At 38.6% G+C, this 15,280-nt stretch overlaps 1 protein-coding gene across 16 annotated transcripts in view; it reads left to right on the forward strand.

Annotated features, from left to right (window-relative positions):
* The window catches only part of clasp1a (cytoplasmic linker associated protein 1a), a 258,110-nt gene that overhangs the window by 177,806 nt on the left and 65,024 nt on the right, over nucleotides 1-15,280 (forward strand). For 4 of the 16 annotated variants that reach the window (XM_080199456.1, XM_080199458.1, XM_080199468.1 and 1 more), the window contains 5 exons: nucleotides 1,629-1,736; nucleotides 8,563-8,607; nucleotides 9,203-9,265; nucleotides 12,864-12,967; nucleotides 14,398-14,421. In XM_080199456.1, the coding sequence (XP_080055582.1) occupies nucleotides 1,629-1,736; nucleotides 8,563-8,607; nucleotides 9,203-9,265; nucleotides 12,864-12,967; nucleotides 14,398-14,421 (344 nt within the window). The remainder of the gene's footprint in view (nucleotides 1-1,628; nucleotides 1,737-8,562; nucleotides 8,608-9,202; nucleotides 9,266-12,863; nucleotides 12,968-14,397; nucleotides 14,422-15,280) is intronic. The other 12 variants (XM_080199464.1, XM_080199470.1, XM_080199465.1 and 9 more) reach the window with 6 other exon arrangements.

A 15,280-nucleotide genomic window follows, 5' to 3' on the forward strand; every position in this document is an offset into this window, starting at 1 on the left:
AAGAGATTTTAAGGAAAATGCAACAGTTGTATAATTTAGTTAGCGCTATGTGTAAATTAGTTACTTTAATCTTTTTTTTCATATTTTTAGCTGAATTTTCTTTTGTCCCCTTTGAAAAAAGTTTTAATTCAGACTGGGGAATTATTCCACTGGTATTAGCAACTCTCCTGTACCATTCCAAAATATTTAGAATATGTACACTAGTAAAGTTGTTGGGTTATATAATTGCAGTGTCACAGGCAACCACACAAGTTAGCTTATGCATGCTTTCTACCTATCTATGGCCTCGCAACTTGGGATGGGAGTCCTGGCAATTTATTATTATTATTACTAAGACTGATGATAGCACCAGGATTCTTGCCTATTCTATGTTCACTTACCTAGCATGGGGTTTGAAGCTTGGTGCTCCTGAATGTGTTTCTTTTGTGTATGGGATACTGATTTTAGTGTTTAAGTAAGCCAACTGTATCCAAATTAGTGACAAAAGATCATTCTTGGAAGAACCATGTTGTTTTGAGACATTTTCTGGTTTATTTTCAGAGCTCGTATGTTGGGTGATTTATTTTGGCCGGTGACACTATACTATCCATTGAAAACAAAAGCTCAGAGTTTTCTCACTTTCATTTACCATTTTCAGCACAATGCAGCTGAGAGGAGGCAAATCGTCTTCTTGTCCGACTAATTGTTGTATGTTTGGTCCTTCACAATCTGAAATCGCTGGCCCTCGCCCACCTGGCACACCCCCAAACATGGGCGACACGGTGGTACAGTGGTTAGCATTGCAGCCGCATAGCTCCAGAGACCTGTGTTCAATTCCCAGCTTGGGTCACTGTGTAGTGTCTGCACGTTCTCCCTGTGTCTGTGTGGGTTTCCTCTGGGTGCTCCCACAGTCCAAAAGACGTGCTGATTAGGTGCATTGGCCATGCTAAATTCTCCCTCAGTGTACCCAAACAGGTGCTGGAATGTGGCGACTAGGGGATTTTCACAGTAACTTCATTGTGATGTTAATGTAAGCCTGCTTGTGAGAAATAAATAAACCTTAACTTTAACAGAACAGTGCTTGATTTATATTTTTTTTGTTTCTGCTCCTCCTGTCCTCACATGAAGGCAGCTGATCAGTTTAGTACCTCCCTATGTTGTGTAACCTTAGTTGGAAACTTGTTTTCTGCCATTTCACAATGCTACTTCATTTTCCATTGATTATCTTTAGAACTTGCTTCAGGGATTTCTGTGAATTTTAAAGTATTGTAATTTAATTTGCTTACTAACACAATCTATAAATAAATACTAAACCTTTGTACAAACAGCAGAAATTTTAGAAAGCATGTCAACATTAGAAGATCAACCATGAAATAGTTGAAAGGTGGAACAGAGGCTGAATGATTTACTCCTGCTCCTATTTCCTATGTTTCTGCCACCAAAATTTCTCTCTTAAATTGAAGTAAAACTATAATATTTCATTATTGTTTTCTTCTAAACTGATCCTTTAATACAGTTTGATATGTATGCTTGTTTGTGTTTTTAAAAAAAATCTTTAGTTTGATGCTAACGGTACAAATATTGTGGAATCTTTATTATATCACCGCACTGAACTTCACAATTTTACCACTCTTCTCAACTCATGCTAGCACGGAGCAGCCGTATCCCTCGACCAAGCATGAGTCAGGGATGCAGCCGCGATACGAGCCGTGAGAGCAGTCGCGATACAAGCCCTGTTAGGGGCTTTGCGCCGCTTGGTGAGTACTGACAGGCATAAGAGCCATTCTGGCTAGCTTTGCCTTGCCTTTTGACCTATTGAGGTTACTGCCTGGAGGCAATAGTCTTGCTTTTTTATTTTGTTTGGGGATTTTTTGTTCTTTATATTTTCTTTCAATTTTGCCCCTTCTATTTATTCCCTGTCCTTTTGCATGCTGCTCCCTCTGCTGGTAAGCAAGCTGTAATAGTGTTGCTTCTGCCAACGTAATTGGAGTTTATTGCTGCATAGTTGAGTGAATATTTTTTGCTACTTTTCTACACCTCAGACCCCAGTAATTCAGTTTATAGATAATTACGGTTTGTCATTTCCAAAGCCTTAGAAATGGAAAACTATCTTGTGAAAGTGTGCTTAAATATTGCTTAAGATGTTAATATCTGTTACAATTGAATTATAATTTGGTCTTCCATTGATCACATGAAGCTGTCTGCCAGTCATCAAATAAATCCTATCGTGTAACATATTGGAAAGGGTGGAAATTACCCTTTTTTTTTCAAAGCATACTAAGGCCATCAGATCTTCAGTGTGAAAAGTAATCATACAGTTTTGCTGTCAGTCATTTTGCTTTACTGTTCTGATTGTGAAGTCCTGAATTTAACGCAGACTTGACAGGCATTGTATCCAGGTAGTGATTGAGAATAGCACCTAGTCATTTTAGTTTATTAATGTTACATTAAAAGGATATGGTAAAGTTAGAGTTATCTTTGTCTGCCATACAGTTCATTGCAGGGAGAGCAAATTAGACATTTCCTTAATTTAGTGCTTCTCCTGAATCTGTGCACATTTTAATTTTACAGGGGTCTGAATGATTGTATATCTTTATCTCTGATAGAAAGGAGTTTAAACAACCCTGATTTCTGCTCACCACCTCTCTGCAAAGAAAAGAAAAGTTGTTTTAATTTTCCAACTCAGTTGTGAAGTAATCCTGTCGTATCACAAGACTCCATCTCTCCATTTTGCCTTTGACAAAGGGCCTGTATTCCTTTGTTCAGGTTCCTGAGACTGGTAATGTTCCAGCCATTAAAAATTTGAGAGGAGGTTGTAGCACCCTTTGCTCTAGTAGACTTCGGTGGTCAGATCTGATTTATGAAATGCTTTGAAATGTCTTTGTATGAATCCGGTTGAATTTGCTTCCTGCAGCCCACAGAACCATTAGTGTCTCTTCAGAGATAACGAGTTGTCAGCTTCTCTGATGCTGCTAGAAAGTTTCTTTTGTTCAAGGTCACAGCTGAACATTGCTTCAGCCTTTTTAAAGCTTTTGTCAAGTTTTAAAAATTTTAGAAATTAATCAGGAGGATGTCTGAGAGTGTAAGATCTTTACCTCCTAACACCTGTTAAACCTGGTTTATTGATGTCATTTGGAAAAGCCCAATTTTGTGTGGAATTGGAAATTACAGGATTAAGTAAAGAAGCAAAGTAAAGTGTTGCCCTGGAAGAGAGAACACGTCAATCAAAGTTCAAGGAATTGAATGTACTGGACCTGATTTTACCATTTTGATTTGAAGTGCTAGGCAGACTTGAATCTGGGAGTGTTTCGGATCCAACTTTTAGACCTGTTCTCTGGTGCCCCCATACGCACTCTGCCTGAAAAACAAAATCAGTGATTCTGAATCGTTCTGCAGAAGCCTGTGGGTGGGGCTTAAAGCGGCTGAAACACTGCAGCTCCAATCGGAGCCTTCAACTGTGCATGCGCAGTCAAAAAGAAATAAAAACGTTTTCCTGTCACATCGCTCCCGGGCTGGATAATGCCTCCCTCTGAGCCCTGCAGAATTGTCCCACCCCAACCATAACTGACCCCCTTATCTCACCACCCCCTCCCCAACCATGGATCGCATGCAGATGGCAGTGGATTATCTTCCCCTGCCCCTCACTGGAGAGCCATCTGACACACATTTTCCTCCCCCTTCCCCACCAGAGAACCATCTGATCTGCTTCCCCTTCCACCCCACCCCCCCAACAACCAGAGAGCACCTGACCCATCTCCCCCCCCAAAAAAAAGGGAGTCATCTGACTTGCTTTTCTCCCCCTTCTCCTCCGCCCTACCAGACAGTCATCTGACCTGCTTCCCCCCACCCCAACCAGGGAGCCATCTGACATGCCTCCCTCCCTCCCCTACCAACCACAGAACCATCTGACAGGCGCACCCCCTGACCCCCACCCACCCACTCACCTTGAAATCATCGATCTGAGTCATAAAGCCACCAGAAGCTCTAAACTTAACTTCTCAGAAGCTGGAGCACCCGAATCGGATCTTTGTGGACCATGTCTGTTCACACCGAATCTGGATATGCAAATGCATTTAAATCAGCTTCACTCCCATTCCAGGCATGGTCCGGAAAGTGACCATTTTCAGCCATTGGTAAAGGGGGAAAGGGCATGGATCGTGTTACTCGGCTCACGCCCGATTTTACCAAGTTTTCGCGGCCAAAATGGGGCATGACTTGATGGTAAAATTGGGCCCTCTGTCGTCTTTATTAGTGCTGAAGCAGTTTTGAACAGGACAGATATTTATAATCTTATGCCTCTTAGTTTATATGCTCCACTCACCAGTATTTTATACATTGTCTCGAGTAACCAGTTCGTGTTCATCATTAGAATTATAGAGAGCAGAATGTGTAAACATTCAAAACTCTCAAATCTAAAGAGGGAAGCTAATTTGAAGGAAAATACAGTTATGCTTATTTGGTGAATTGTGTAAAAATAGTTGAGGAAGACACCAAAGAGGGCTATAAGTGATAGTAGTCTGAGCATTCATCACGTCTTTGTTCTCGACTCTGGATTCCTGTCATTAAAATGTAATTGAAATGTCATAAGTCCTTGAGGCTGTGCACAGTTGTGCCATGATCCTGATTCTTCTTGTCAATAGATTGACTTATGAAGAAATTCTTCAGCTTTAAAAGTTGGGGAAAGATGAGCCAAACCTTAAAAAGGTAATGTAATTTGGAATAGTAAACCTAAATCCAGAGTCCAATATCTAATTAAACCATGATCCAAGTTTAATTTAAATAGCACCATGGGCATAGATGTAAATTTGTTCTTTTTTTTTAAGAAAAGCACATTAGTGTGAAGTAATGAAAGGAAAATTGGGGATAACATCAATATGCACTTATTCATATAGGACATGGTTATTCAGGACTCAGTGATGTATTGATAATGTCACTAGGCTAGCAATCCAGAGGCCCAATGCTCAAGACAATGGTTCAGGTTACAGCACAGCAGCTGGTGGAATTTAAGTTCAATTAATTATAAAATCTAGTCAGTCGCAAATCATCAATTGTCGTAAAAACCCAATTGATTCACTAATGCCCTTTAGGGAAGGAGATCTGCCACTCTAATCCTGCCTGGCTACATGTGACTCCAGACCCACAGCATTTTTAATGTCTCTCTGAGCAGGCTACTCTGTTCAAGGGCAGTTGGAGAATGAGCAGTAAAAGGTGGTCTTGCTAGTGACACATGTCCCATGAAAGAATAAAAAAAGACCTGGAACAAATTCAAGATTGAGTAGTAAATGCAAAAATCGCCACCATTCAAGAGGCAGTTAGCTGCTTTGTTTGAGGTGCTGTAGATTTCTGGGAAGGGATAAGCTAGATAGAGAAATCGTATCTTTTATATATTGCCGTCTTAAGTTACTAGAGTCATCTAAAAAATTCTGAAGTTCTCCAGTGATTTTTGTCGATGGATGGAGCAAACAGCCTTCCTTATCTGAACTTAACTTTGTAATCACAAGTTATTTCTGAAGATCAAGTTGGTGGAATAAACGGGATTAAATATCTTTTAAAGCCTGGTTAGTGGAGATGCATTATTAAGTGTAGTATCACGTTGATTTTGTTTTCATATCTACATGTTTTGCTGATTGCTACAGTAAAGTAGGAGGATACAGATTCTGAAGGGTCATCTGGACTCAAACGTCAGCTCTTTTCTCTCCTTACAGATGCTGCCAGACTTGCTGAGATTTTCCAGTGTTTTCTCTTTTGATCTCAGATTCCAACATCTGCAGTAATTTGCTTTTATGCATATTATAACTAGCGGTTCTGTTTCTTGCAGTTCAGAACTTTCACTACTAGACAATTTGGCAAGTTTGCTTTAGAATAAAAACTACTTTGTGATTTTTGTTTACATATGAAGATTAATCAGTAGTTAGTAACATATTGGTAATGATCTGACAGTTCTCTTATCTGAAAAGATTGTGGCACAACAAGCGTTGGAGATTCAATGTTTGATACGTATGTAAGAGATCGGAATTTGAATAATCAGTACATTCATAATGGTAAAGCCAGGTTTGACTAATGTGTAAATATACTTTCCAAAGAATCATAAGCCATAATCTTTTGAAGTTTATTATATATGCATACTGTCCTATATACTATATATGCATAAACTTGTCAATTGCATAGCTGTAAGCATCAATAACGTAACATTGCATTTTCAAGGGACGTATGTTGTAAAAGTCAACAGCGCGTCAGAACTCAATGTTGCAAGACAGCACATTTAAAAGCTCAGTTGGCTCAGGCGATTTTAATGACAATGCAGCTAATGGGATGAAACAACAGAAATAATAAAATTAAGATGAGCTGGGACAAAGTAGACAGAAGCAGACACTTCTCGGGTGTCAAGAACTTAGCAGCCATAGATACAAGATTAAATGCAAGAGGTTTAAAGCATAGGGCAGGCGAAACTTCAGAAAGTTATGAGGCTGTTCTTGAGTTAGTGGTTGCAGCATAAATGATGAAAAGATTAAATTGCATAGGTGAATAAAGAAAAAGGAGTTGAAGGGATTTGGAGATGCATTGAGTAAATGTGATTAAGATCTGCTAATGCACGTGGGTACACTGCAACCTGAACTGGTCAGGCCAAATAGCCTATACCCCTCTCTATGAAAATTGTAGAATATCACACCTTTGTTTTGCCTGACTGTAAATTTACATTTAAACATTTTGTTTATAGTACAGGACCAGCAACCCAGAAATTGAAATACCAGCATGGCAAAGTACAAATTTAAATTTGAAGAGTCCTGCCAATTATCTTCTCATCCCATGACATTAATAATTGACTGAACGCAACAAAGATTATGGACTCTGACAAATGAAATTTTTGAAGACCTAAACAGTAGAGCTGGCTAAGATATTTCAAAACAGCATTTATTTACCAATGTGGAAGATTTTCCATGTCTTATTCTAAAGAAAGCACAAATCCTTTCAAGAATTGTTCTGTCAGTTGGCTATCAATCGTTTATTTAAGGTTAAAAGTTGAAGCAGGAATCATCAGTAATGCCATGAAGCAGTGTCTCCTCATTCATATCTAGTTGCTCAGTTTCGCGCTACTTGGCTTCATATCTCATTGCAGCTTTGACCCAAACATGGAGGCAAGAGCTATACACCAAAGGAAATGAGAGAAGCTGGCATTGGCATTAGCACAGCAATTGACTAAACATGGCATCAAGGTGATCTAATAGAACAAAGACAGTGGAATTCAGTGGAGGTCAAAGGGAATCATACCTATGTTTAAAGCTGTCACTGCAGGAGTTCTTCATGACAGAGTCCTTGGCTTAACCATTTTCAGTTGCTTCATTAATGACTTATGAGACCAGGAGTAAAACAGTTAAGGAAAGGAGACAGTGCAGAATATAGTGTTACAGTCACAGCTAATTTGTGGAGAAATGGTGGTTCCATTCAAAAGTCTGACGGCAGCAAGGAAAAAGTTGTTCTTAAATCTGTTGGTACTTTCCCAGTTTCCCAGTGATTAGCATTGGTGCCTCACAACAATTCCAGCCTTGGATGACTGTGAGGAGTTTGCACATTCTCCCTGTGTCTGCATGGGCTTCCTCCCACAGTCCAAAGATGTGCAGGTTAGTCAGATTGGACATGCTAAATTACCCCTTTGTGTTCCGAGATGCGTAATTTAGGGGGATTAACAGGATAAGTACTTGGAGTTACGGGAATAGGATCTAGACGGGATGCTCTTGTTGAAGAGTTGATGCCAACTCGATGGGCTGAATGGCCCCTACACTGTAGGGTTCTATGTAGCACTCTGATAAATTATAAGCTATGTTGTTAAATTTCAGAAATGACTTGCAGGGCCTAACTGAGTCTTGTATTTGATAATGAGGACCTTGTAATAATGTGAGAAACTTAACATTCTCCTCAATAGCAGACTGCTCCAAATTTCCATGTAGCTTTGAACTGTTTTGATTTTATTTGCATTTACATAGTATTGGCCTTGGTGACTTGTTGGGCGAAGGGGGCTGTGAAGTAGCTTTATTGTTAGCAGTTAAACTTTAGAATGGACTTGCTGGAAATTTTAAAGCCAAACCCTGGTAAGTGTGGTTTTCTTTTATTGCCAGATGGTTGGTCTTGGTGAATTTGGCAAGTTTACTCCAGAGCTGTATGAGACTCATGCATGAATGAACATCCCAATAAAGTTAATTGTAAAAGTGACTAATGTAATACCAGGTGCTGTTGCAATGTGTTAAGTAAGAAATCAGCTTTAGAATACTGTGAAATAAAACTTGCATGAAAGATTCAAAATTCTGAAAGAACATGACAATGAAAAGCAGTTTAACCTGCATTTTGCAGTTGAACATTTTATAAAAGTCACGTGGCTGTGTTTTTATGTTTTGGATCAGTTTCTTTGAGATGTACAAGTAGATTTGATTACCAGTTCTAATTTGTTATCCTGAATTTAAATCATACATGTAAATGTAATGCTGTTTCCCTTTGAAATTTCAGGAATTTATTCATCTTCAAATTTTGTTGTCATTTATTTTTTTAAAAATCTCAACAATTTATTTCAAGTATACATTCTTTTACAAGTAGGAAAAATTCCTGGCTGTAAATGGGTTAAAGCCCTTGTGACATGTACGTAACTTCAATTACTATTACTTTAGAGTTCTTCTTCTGTATGTGGCATTGATTTTCTTTCAAAACAAATGGAACTAAGTTTGACCTGTGTATGAATTAACTAATATCACTCCACTTGGAACGTATATATGCCCTTTGAAGTGCAAGCATCATCTGCACGCAGCATTGTTCTACTTCATTGAATGTGTTTGGTATCCAGCTTCATAATGCACCATGAGCTAAATTTGCAACAAACCTTTTAACTTCATTCCATCAAAGAGTATGTTGCTTTTGGCAAAGCGAAGGCATGAAAGATATTTAATTACTTTTAAAATGTCATCTTAATTGAAAACAATTTATTTCCCGAGGGCATGGTTCACACTATATATCTGTTAAGTATTCGTGGTCTAAAAGGAAAAAGTTTCAAATTTATTTAACTCAAAACATTTTTCTCTATTGAAAGCAACCTGAAGCACCTTTTTGTTGGATTTGTTTTTTTTAAAAGGCTTGAATTCTTTTTTTCTCACTGCCAAATAGCATTGGCACCTGTGTAGCTGAAAGTGATATGTGGAAATGTGTTAACTCAGGGTGTTCCCCCTTCATTTGCTTCCAGCTTCTCGTCGACACTCAAGGTCTACCAGCGCACTCTCCACTGCTGATTCTATTGGGCAGCCAGGTGAACAAGTGCTGTTTGCATGCTTGTTCTAATTTCCCCATTTTTTTCCTCTTCCCATTGTCATTGGGGTTTTCTAACTGCAGGCGATTCTTTTTTTCAAATGGTCATTTTACGTTGCATACATATAAGGAGCAATCATAATTGTTGTTTTTACAAAACTGTAATGAAAAAAGTTGGAACAAAAGTATTGTAATCTTTACAGTCACACAAACATCTAAGAAGTAAAGTTATGATCATCCAATATGGTTTTGAGTGGAGTGTGAACCGAAGAAAAGTGTTTGTGCTCTCTGGGAAAGATGACAATTATGGTTGCCAAGTTGTAGACTTCATGGAGCTTTTTTTGTCGTAGTGTGCACAGTTTTCATTCTTTCAGTTCCACCATTAATATTTCCTGGTGAAATATGGCATTTCATATTGTACTGTGGTAGTCATGACTAATTTATGTTACTTTATGCCAACTGTCTTTATTTTTATCCTTGCAAGGATTGATTGTTTTAATTTTCAGGCAGATATCCGTTGTTGAAATCGAGGATGTGAGTTGGGTCACAGACTGTATAAAATATTTATTAAGTACTGTGAAGCAGCTGCCATCAACAAGCCCACTTTTTGTCATAAATGCAAAGTGGAAGTATAGCTTTATTGCAATTGTGAAATTGACAATAGGTTGATTATTAAGGTAGATTAGCAAAAATGTTTTTTCTATTTCGTTTGTATTTAGTCATGTTGATGTCCTGAAAAATTACTAACAACAGGTTTTCTACCTTTTATACATTAATACCAATCATTTCAACCAGGAATGCTTTTGGATAATTTAGCAGTTAGATTCTAAGCTTATTGGTCAGCATAGGTTTAATATCCAGTTCATTACAAATATGTCAATGCACAGCTTCATGTGGTAAATTTTCAACTTCTTACTGGTGTAAAACTGGATACGAGAAATGTGTGGTTTCTATAATCCATAAAACCAATTTAATGTCTGGATAGCAAATTGAAAATCTATCTCAAAATTCATAATTTCCTTGAAATAGTTAACAGCTAAAAGCTCATTAAACCAGTAATAATTGGGTACTTTAAAAACAGGGATCATCTGGTGTGTGAAAGCTAATTGGACCATCAAATCTGGATTATCCTGAGAGCCATGTATAATCTTTTTACTTCTATCACCTCCATTCTTTGCTGCCTCCATTCTTCGTCCACGTTTGTACTAATTCTTTTGTCTGGATTATGGATTTGAATTATGCTGCACCACCTGTAACATGTTGTCAGCTTGATCATGACATTCAAAGCAAAATGAATAATTTTTGCAGGATATCAGTTCATTTTCCTTTTAAGGTAATAAAACCCATGCTCCAGAATCCTTTCTGCAGCAAAATAAGACAGAATTGTATTAAATGCAGATCCACTCTATTATGTAATAAATTAATGGAAAAATACTATCCCTTGCTATAATGATAAATACAACAAGATTGCAGTGCTGACAGTGATTGTGTGCAACTTTTGTAACACACTCTCAATGTAATCTGGCTTTTGTTAGAGTTCTGAATTTGCACAGATGATTGAGTGAGACATTACCCTCAGTGGCCGATAAGTGCTGTCTTTTTTCCTTCTGCCCTTTCTTTCCCTGCCTTCCCATACCATCCCAGCTTGAGTGCCCCTAATTTGCACATGGTGGTGCATTTTTCAACCTCTGTCATGTACAAGAGGTGATTTGACCCTGGATATTCCAATAAAGTTAAGTGATGAGCAGCAGTCATTCTTCTAAGAGCTCAAATACTTGAATGGCTTCCAATATCAATATTTCTGAATGTGTATTTGTTGGCAGTATTGCTGTTGGAATCCACACAACTTTTATTACGAATGCAGGTAATTGATTAATGCCAGTGATGCTGCTCATGGTCACGGCTACTGAATTTAATGCCTACACTACACTCCAGTCGTGGAGCTATCCTGCCCATCTGCCTGCATGAAAGGATTGGGCCTTCTGTAATAAAATGTTTCTTCAATACATATCAGTTGATCATAGACCAGGTTCAGCTCAAATTTTAAAAATCAAGTTTGATCATTTGCGATCAGCCCTCTTTTTCGGATGCTCAAGCAATCTAATTAGCATTTAAAGATGTATTTTGAGTTTCAGTTTCTTTCAGCAAATACATTGAAAAAGTCAAAAGCATGGTGGCACGGTGGTTTGCACTGCTGTCCTACAGTGCCAGGGACCCAAGTTCAATTCCTGGCTTGTGTGGAGTTTGCACATTCTCCCTGAGTCTGAGTGAGTTTCCTCCAGATGCTCCAGTTTCCTCCCACAATCCAGAGATGTGCAGGTTAGGTGAATTGGCCATGCTAAATTGCTCCTTGGTGTCAGGGGCACTAGCTAGAGTAAAAACATGGGGTTATGGAGATAGGGCCTGGGTGGGATTGTGGTTGGTGCAGACTTGATGGGCCAAATGGCCTCCTTTTTGCACTGTAGAATTCTGTGAAAGATCCAAATGTCCTCAGTGGTGTTGCACAGATAGATGCTTTTGATATATAGACAACAAATTTCTTCTGTTTTCAACTTGCCTATTGTTGCTCAATCCCCTGTCATTTGAAACAGTGGCATAACGGTTAGCACCGCTGCCTCCCAATGCCAGGGACCCAAGTTCCCTTGGGTCCCTGGCACTGAGCCTTGGGTGAATCCAGGCATAATGTGACTTAATGGGCGAACTTTGTATAGAAAGACATGTTCAGTCTCATAGAGTTTGAGGATGTAGTTAAATTCACAACAATTAAAATAATTACTTTCTACAAATATAGGATGGCGCAATAACACAGTAGTTAGCACTGCTGCCTCACAGCACCAAGGACAGGGGTTTGATTCCCAGCTTGGGAATCACTGTGCACAGTCTGCATGTGCTCCCCATGTCTGTGTGGTTTTCTTCTGGGTGCTCCGGTTTCCTCCTACAATCCAAAAAACATGCTGATTAGGTGCATTGGCCATGCTAAATTCTCCCTCAGTGCACCCAAATAGGTGTCAATGTGTGATGACTAGGGGATTTTCTAAGTAACTTCTTTATTGCAGTGCTAATGCAAGCCAACTTGTCACACTAATAAATATATAAGTTTACATATTACTATTTTCTGACTCACCATAGAACACTGCCCTTCATCCAAGCCTTTATGTTAAATATATTTTTAAGCAGCTTTCCCACACAGACCCTACTGAGTCCAGCAGTTATCCCTTTTTTGCATACTCGGATTGAAATGAAACCCTCAATAACCTAGTGCAAATATTACAAATGTTAGTGCCAAATGCATTCAAACCAAATATTTATTTCCTCCTATTTGAAAATGATTCCAATATGTTATTAGAAATAAAATTCAACATTCTCCAGGATCATTGGCCAAACTTTCATGGCTGTTTTAATTTCGTGATTGCTGAAGCTCGTTTGGGTGATAGTGGGGTAAGAAATAATTTCTGATTTTAAGGTAGCATGTGTTGTGTTGCAACTTTAAATAGCATAGTCAAAGCTATCTGTCGCGAATCATCTTGTTGGCCCAAGCTGGTATAATTTTAGAAACAAAATTCCTTTTTAATGACCCTTTATATTTTGACTTTTATTAGATCGATATGGGCTTGGACAAGCTGGTCGGTTGCCACCCACAGTTAATGCCATGAGGGTTCTCAATACAAGCACAGAGGTGGAGGCTGCAGTTGCAGATGCCTTGGTAATAAATAATTGAGTAGTTGCAGACCTGAAATAGAAGTCTAGCCTTAAAAAACTGTACCTTTTTTGAAATGCGATTACTGTTTGTTTTCTTTAACTGTTCATCATTCCAATACTTTTATCAGATTATTGTTACATAGAGTTGTGTTTTCTTGACCGTGTTATGTTGCTGAATGATGGAATTTGTGACTTAATTGTGTTTGGGACAGTTTTGCACTTGTTACAATATTGGTACAGTACCAGCTCACAGTCTCTATCAACAACCAGTCTTTCCTAAGATTCTTATCTGCTTGTGGCATTATAAATCCATATATAATGGCTACCATCCAGTAACATGTCCAAGTTTGCCCTCATTCATGCGAATCTTATTCAGTAGTAAAGCACATCATCGTCAAGTGAGTGTAAATAATTTTTCATTTTTTTCTAGAGATAACATTCCTGTAGATTCTCTTTTTTTCACAATTCAGATGTTGGGTGCAGTGCCTTGCTGTTCTTGGAGTTAGCAGTTGCTTTTTTTTCATAACATTGCCTTGCTGTGGCAGGAATTGGATTCCTAATTCTCTTTTCTCTTGTTTCCACTCTTATCTTGCTGTCTTACCGCTCTTCCTCCTTGCTCACTTCTCATCCTTTCCTCTCAATTCCACCTTGCTCTCTTTCCTTATCCCATGTGGTGATCTTGCTCTTCTCTTCCTCGCTCTGCGTCTCCACATCTTAGAACTTGAGGCCATGATGGGGAATCTAGGGATCCTCACTCTCTCCACCCCCATGCAATTTAAATGAAACAAAATTAAAGTATGTGGCATCAGTTTCTAATGTTGATGGCATTAAATAGAGATACGATTAGGCTACTGCTTTGGGATGAATCCTGATTCTGTAGTTGCTACAATTTATACACGTTCATAGAGTACAAGATTACCTTGTCAGAGAAGAAACAAATGTAATTATTCTGTCATTGACCTGCACAAAGGCACGATGAACGTTGGCCATCCTCTACCATATTCGTTGAAGGGTGGAGGCTGCCTCGCTAAATATTTTTAAGAAGCGGGTTGATGGGCTCTTGATAAGAGAGGGGATTAAGGGTTATGGGGAGAGGGCGGGAAAGTGGAACTGAGCCACGACAGATCAGCCATGATCTTATTGAATGGCGGGGCAGGCTCGAAGGGCTAGATGGCCTACTCCTGCTCCTATTTCTTATGTTCTTATATTCATGTCATTTCTTGGTATGGTAGCAGGATTTTGGTACTTTTCTTGCATCCATTTATTTAAACATTTCTGAAAGTAAGCATCTCAGAATCATCTTTCAAATGCTTTTGCTGTTATGTTTAATTTGCTTTAATTAATTCATCGTTCTGCAATGAATATATTCAATTATTCTCCTTTTGACATGATTCTTTGTACTTTTTCCCCTCAAAATTGTTTTCCTGCAATCAGCTATTAGGAGACTCCAGGACTAAGGTAGTAGTGCTTTTTGATCCTGTTTTCTTCACCAATCATTCTGTTGTTGCTTTGCTGTTTTTATTCTTCAGCATGTTAGACCAAATGCATACAAATAACAGATCAGAGGTACATTGTATATAGAGCTGTGGATGTCTTGGGCTTTATTATTGTTTGTTGTCATATTACAGAGCATTGAAGCCTCAATGCTACTGGAGTATTCATGAGGTCTATATTAGATGCACGACAACTAGACTGGGGTGGTGAAACTTTCATCTGTTGACAATTAGCATCTAATTGGAAGTTAGCTTGGCTAATCTCAACCCAGTCCTTGGTGAAGCAGAAATAGAAAATACTGGAAAAACACAGCAGCCTAGTCAGAATCTTTAAAAGCTATTTTGAAGAAGGGTGCACACGTGAATTGTTATTTTGCCTGTGTCCCACAGGTGCTGCTTATTTCCAGCATTTTGTTGATCTCTTGTTAAGATTTCCAGCTTCTGCTGTTCTACTTTTTGCTGGTCTTCAGTAGATCTGGACCCAAAGCAGAAAACTGTTCCTGGGTTGGTAATCTCCTGTTCAATCTTCAGCACAAATGCTCATAACCTTAATGAGAACACAAGGAGACACATTCCACACTATTATCTCTAAAGATCTGTTGTTTTATGCATTATAGCATGATACTAATTATTTTAAAAATAATGCAAATGATGGATTAATTTAATAGCCAAAAAGAATGGGGTTCATTTTAACCTAACTCATCTGGTGGGGAGTCAATAGGATGGATTTGGTGTTTGTTATTATACCCTGCCTGATTTTTGATGTCAGTGGTCAGTAAAACCAGACAGGGTGTAAAATGGTCAGTGGATCTGTTCTGGATGGT

This window comes from Carcharhinus amblyrhynchos, chromosome 11, assembly GCF_965287045.1.
Source record: "Carcharhinus amblyrhynchos chromosome 11, sCarAmb.v2.hapA, whole genome shotgun sequence".
Classification (NCBI taxonomy): Eukaryota; Metazoa; Chordata; class Chondrichthyes; order Carcharhiniformes; family Carcharhinidae; genus Carcharhinus; species Carcharhinus amblyrhynchos.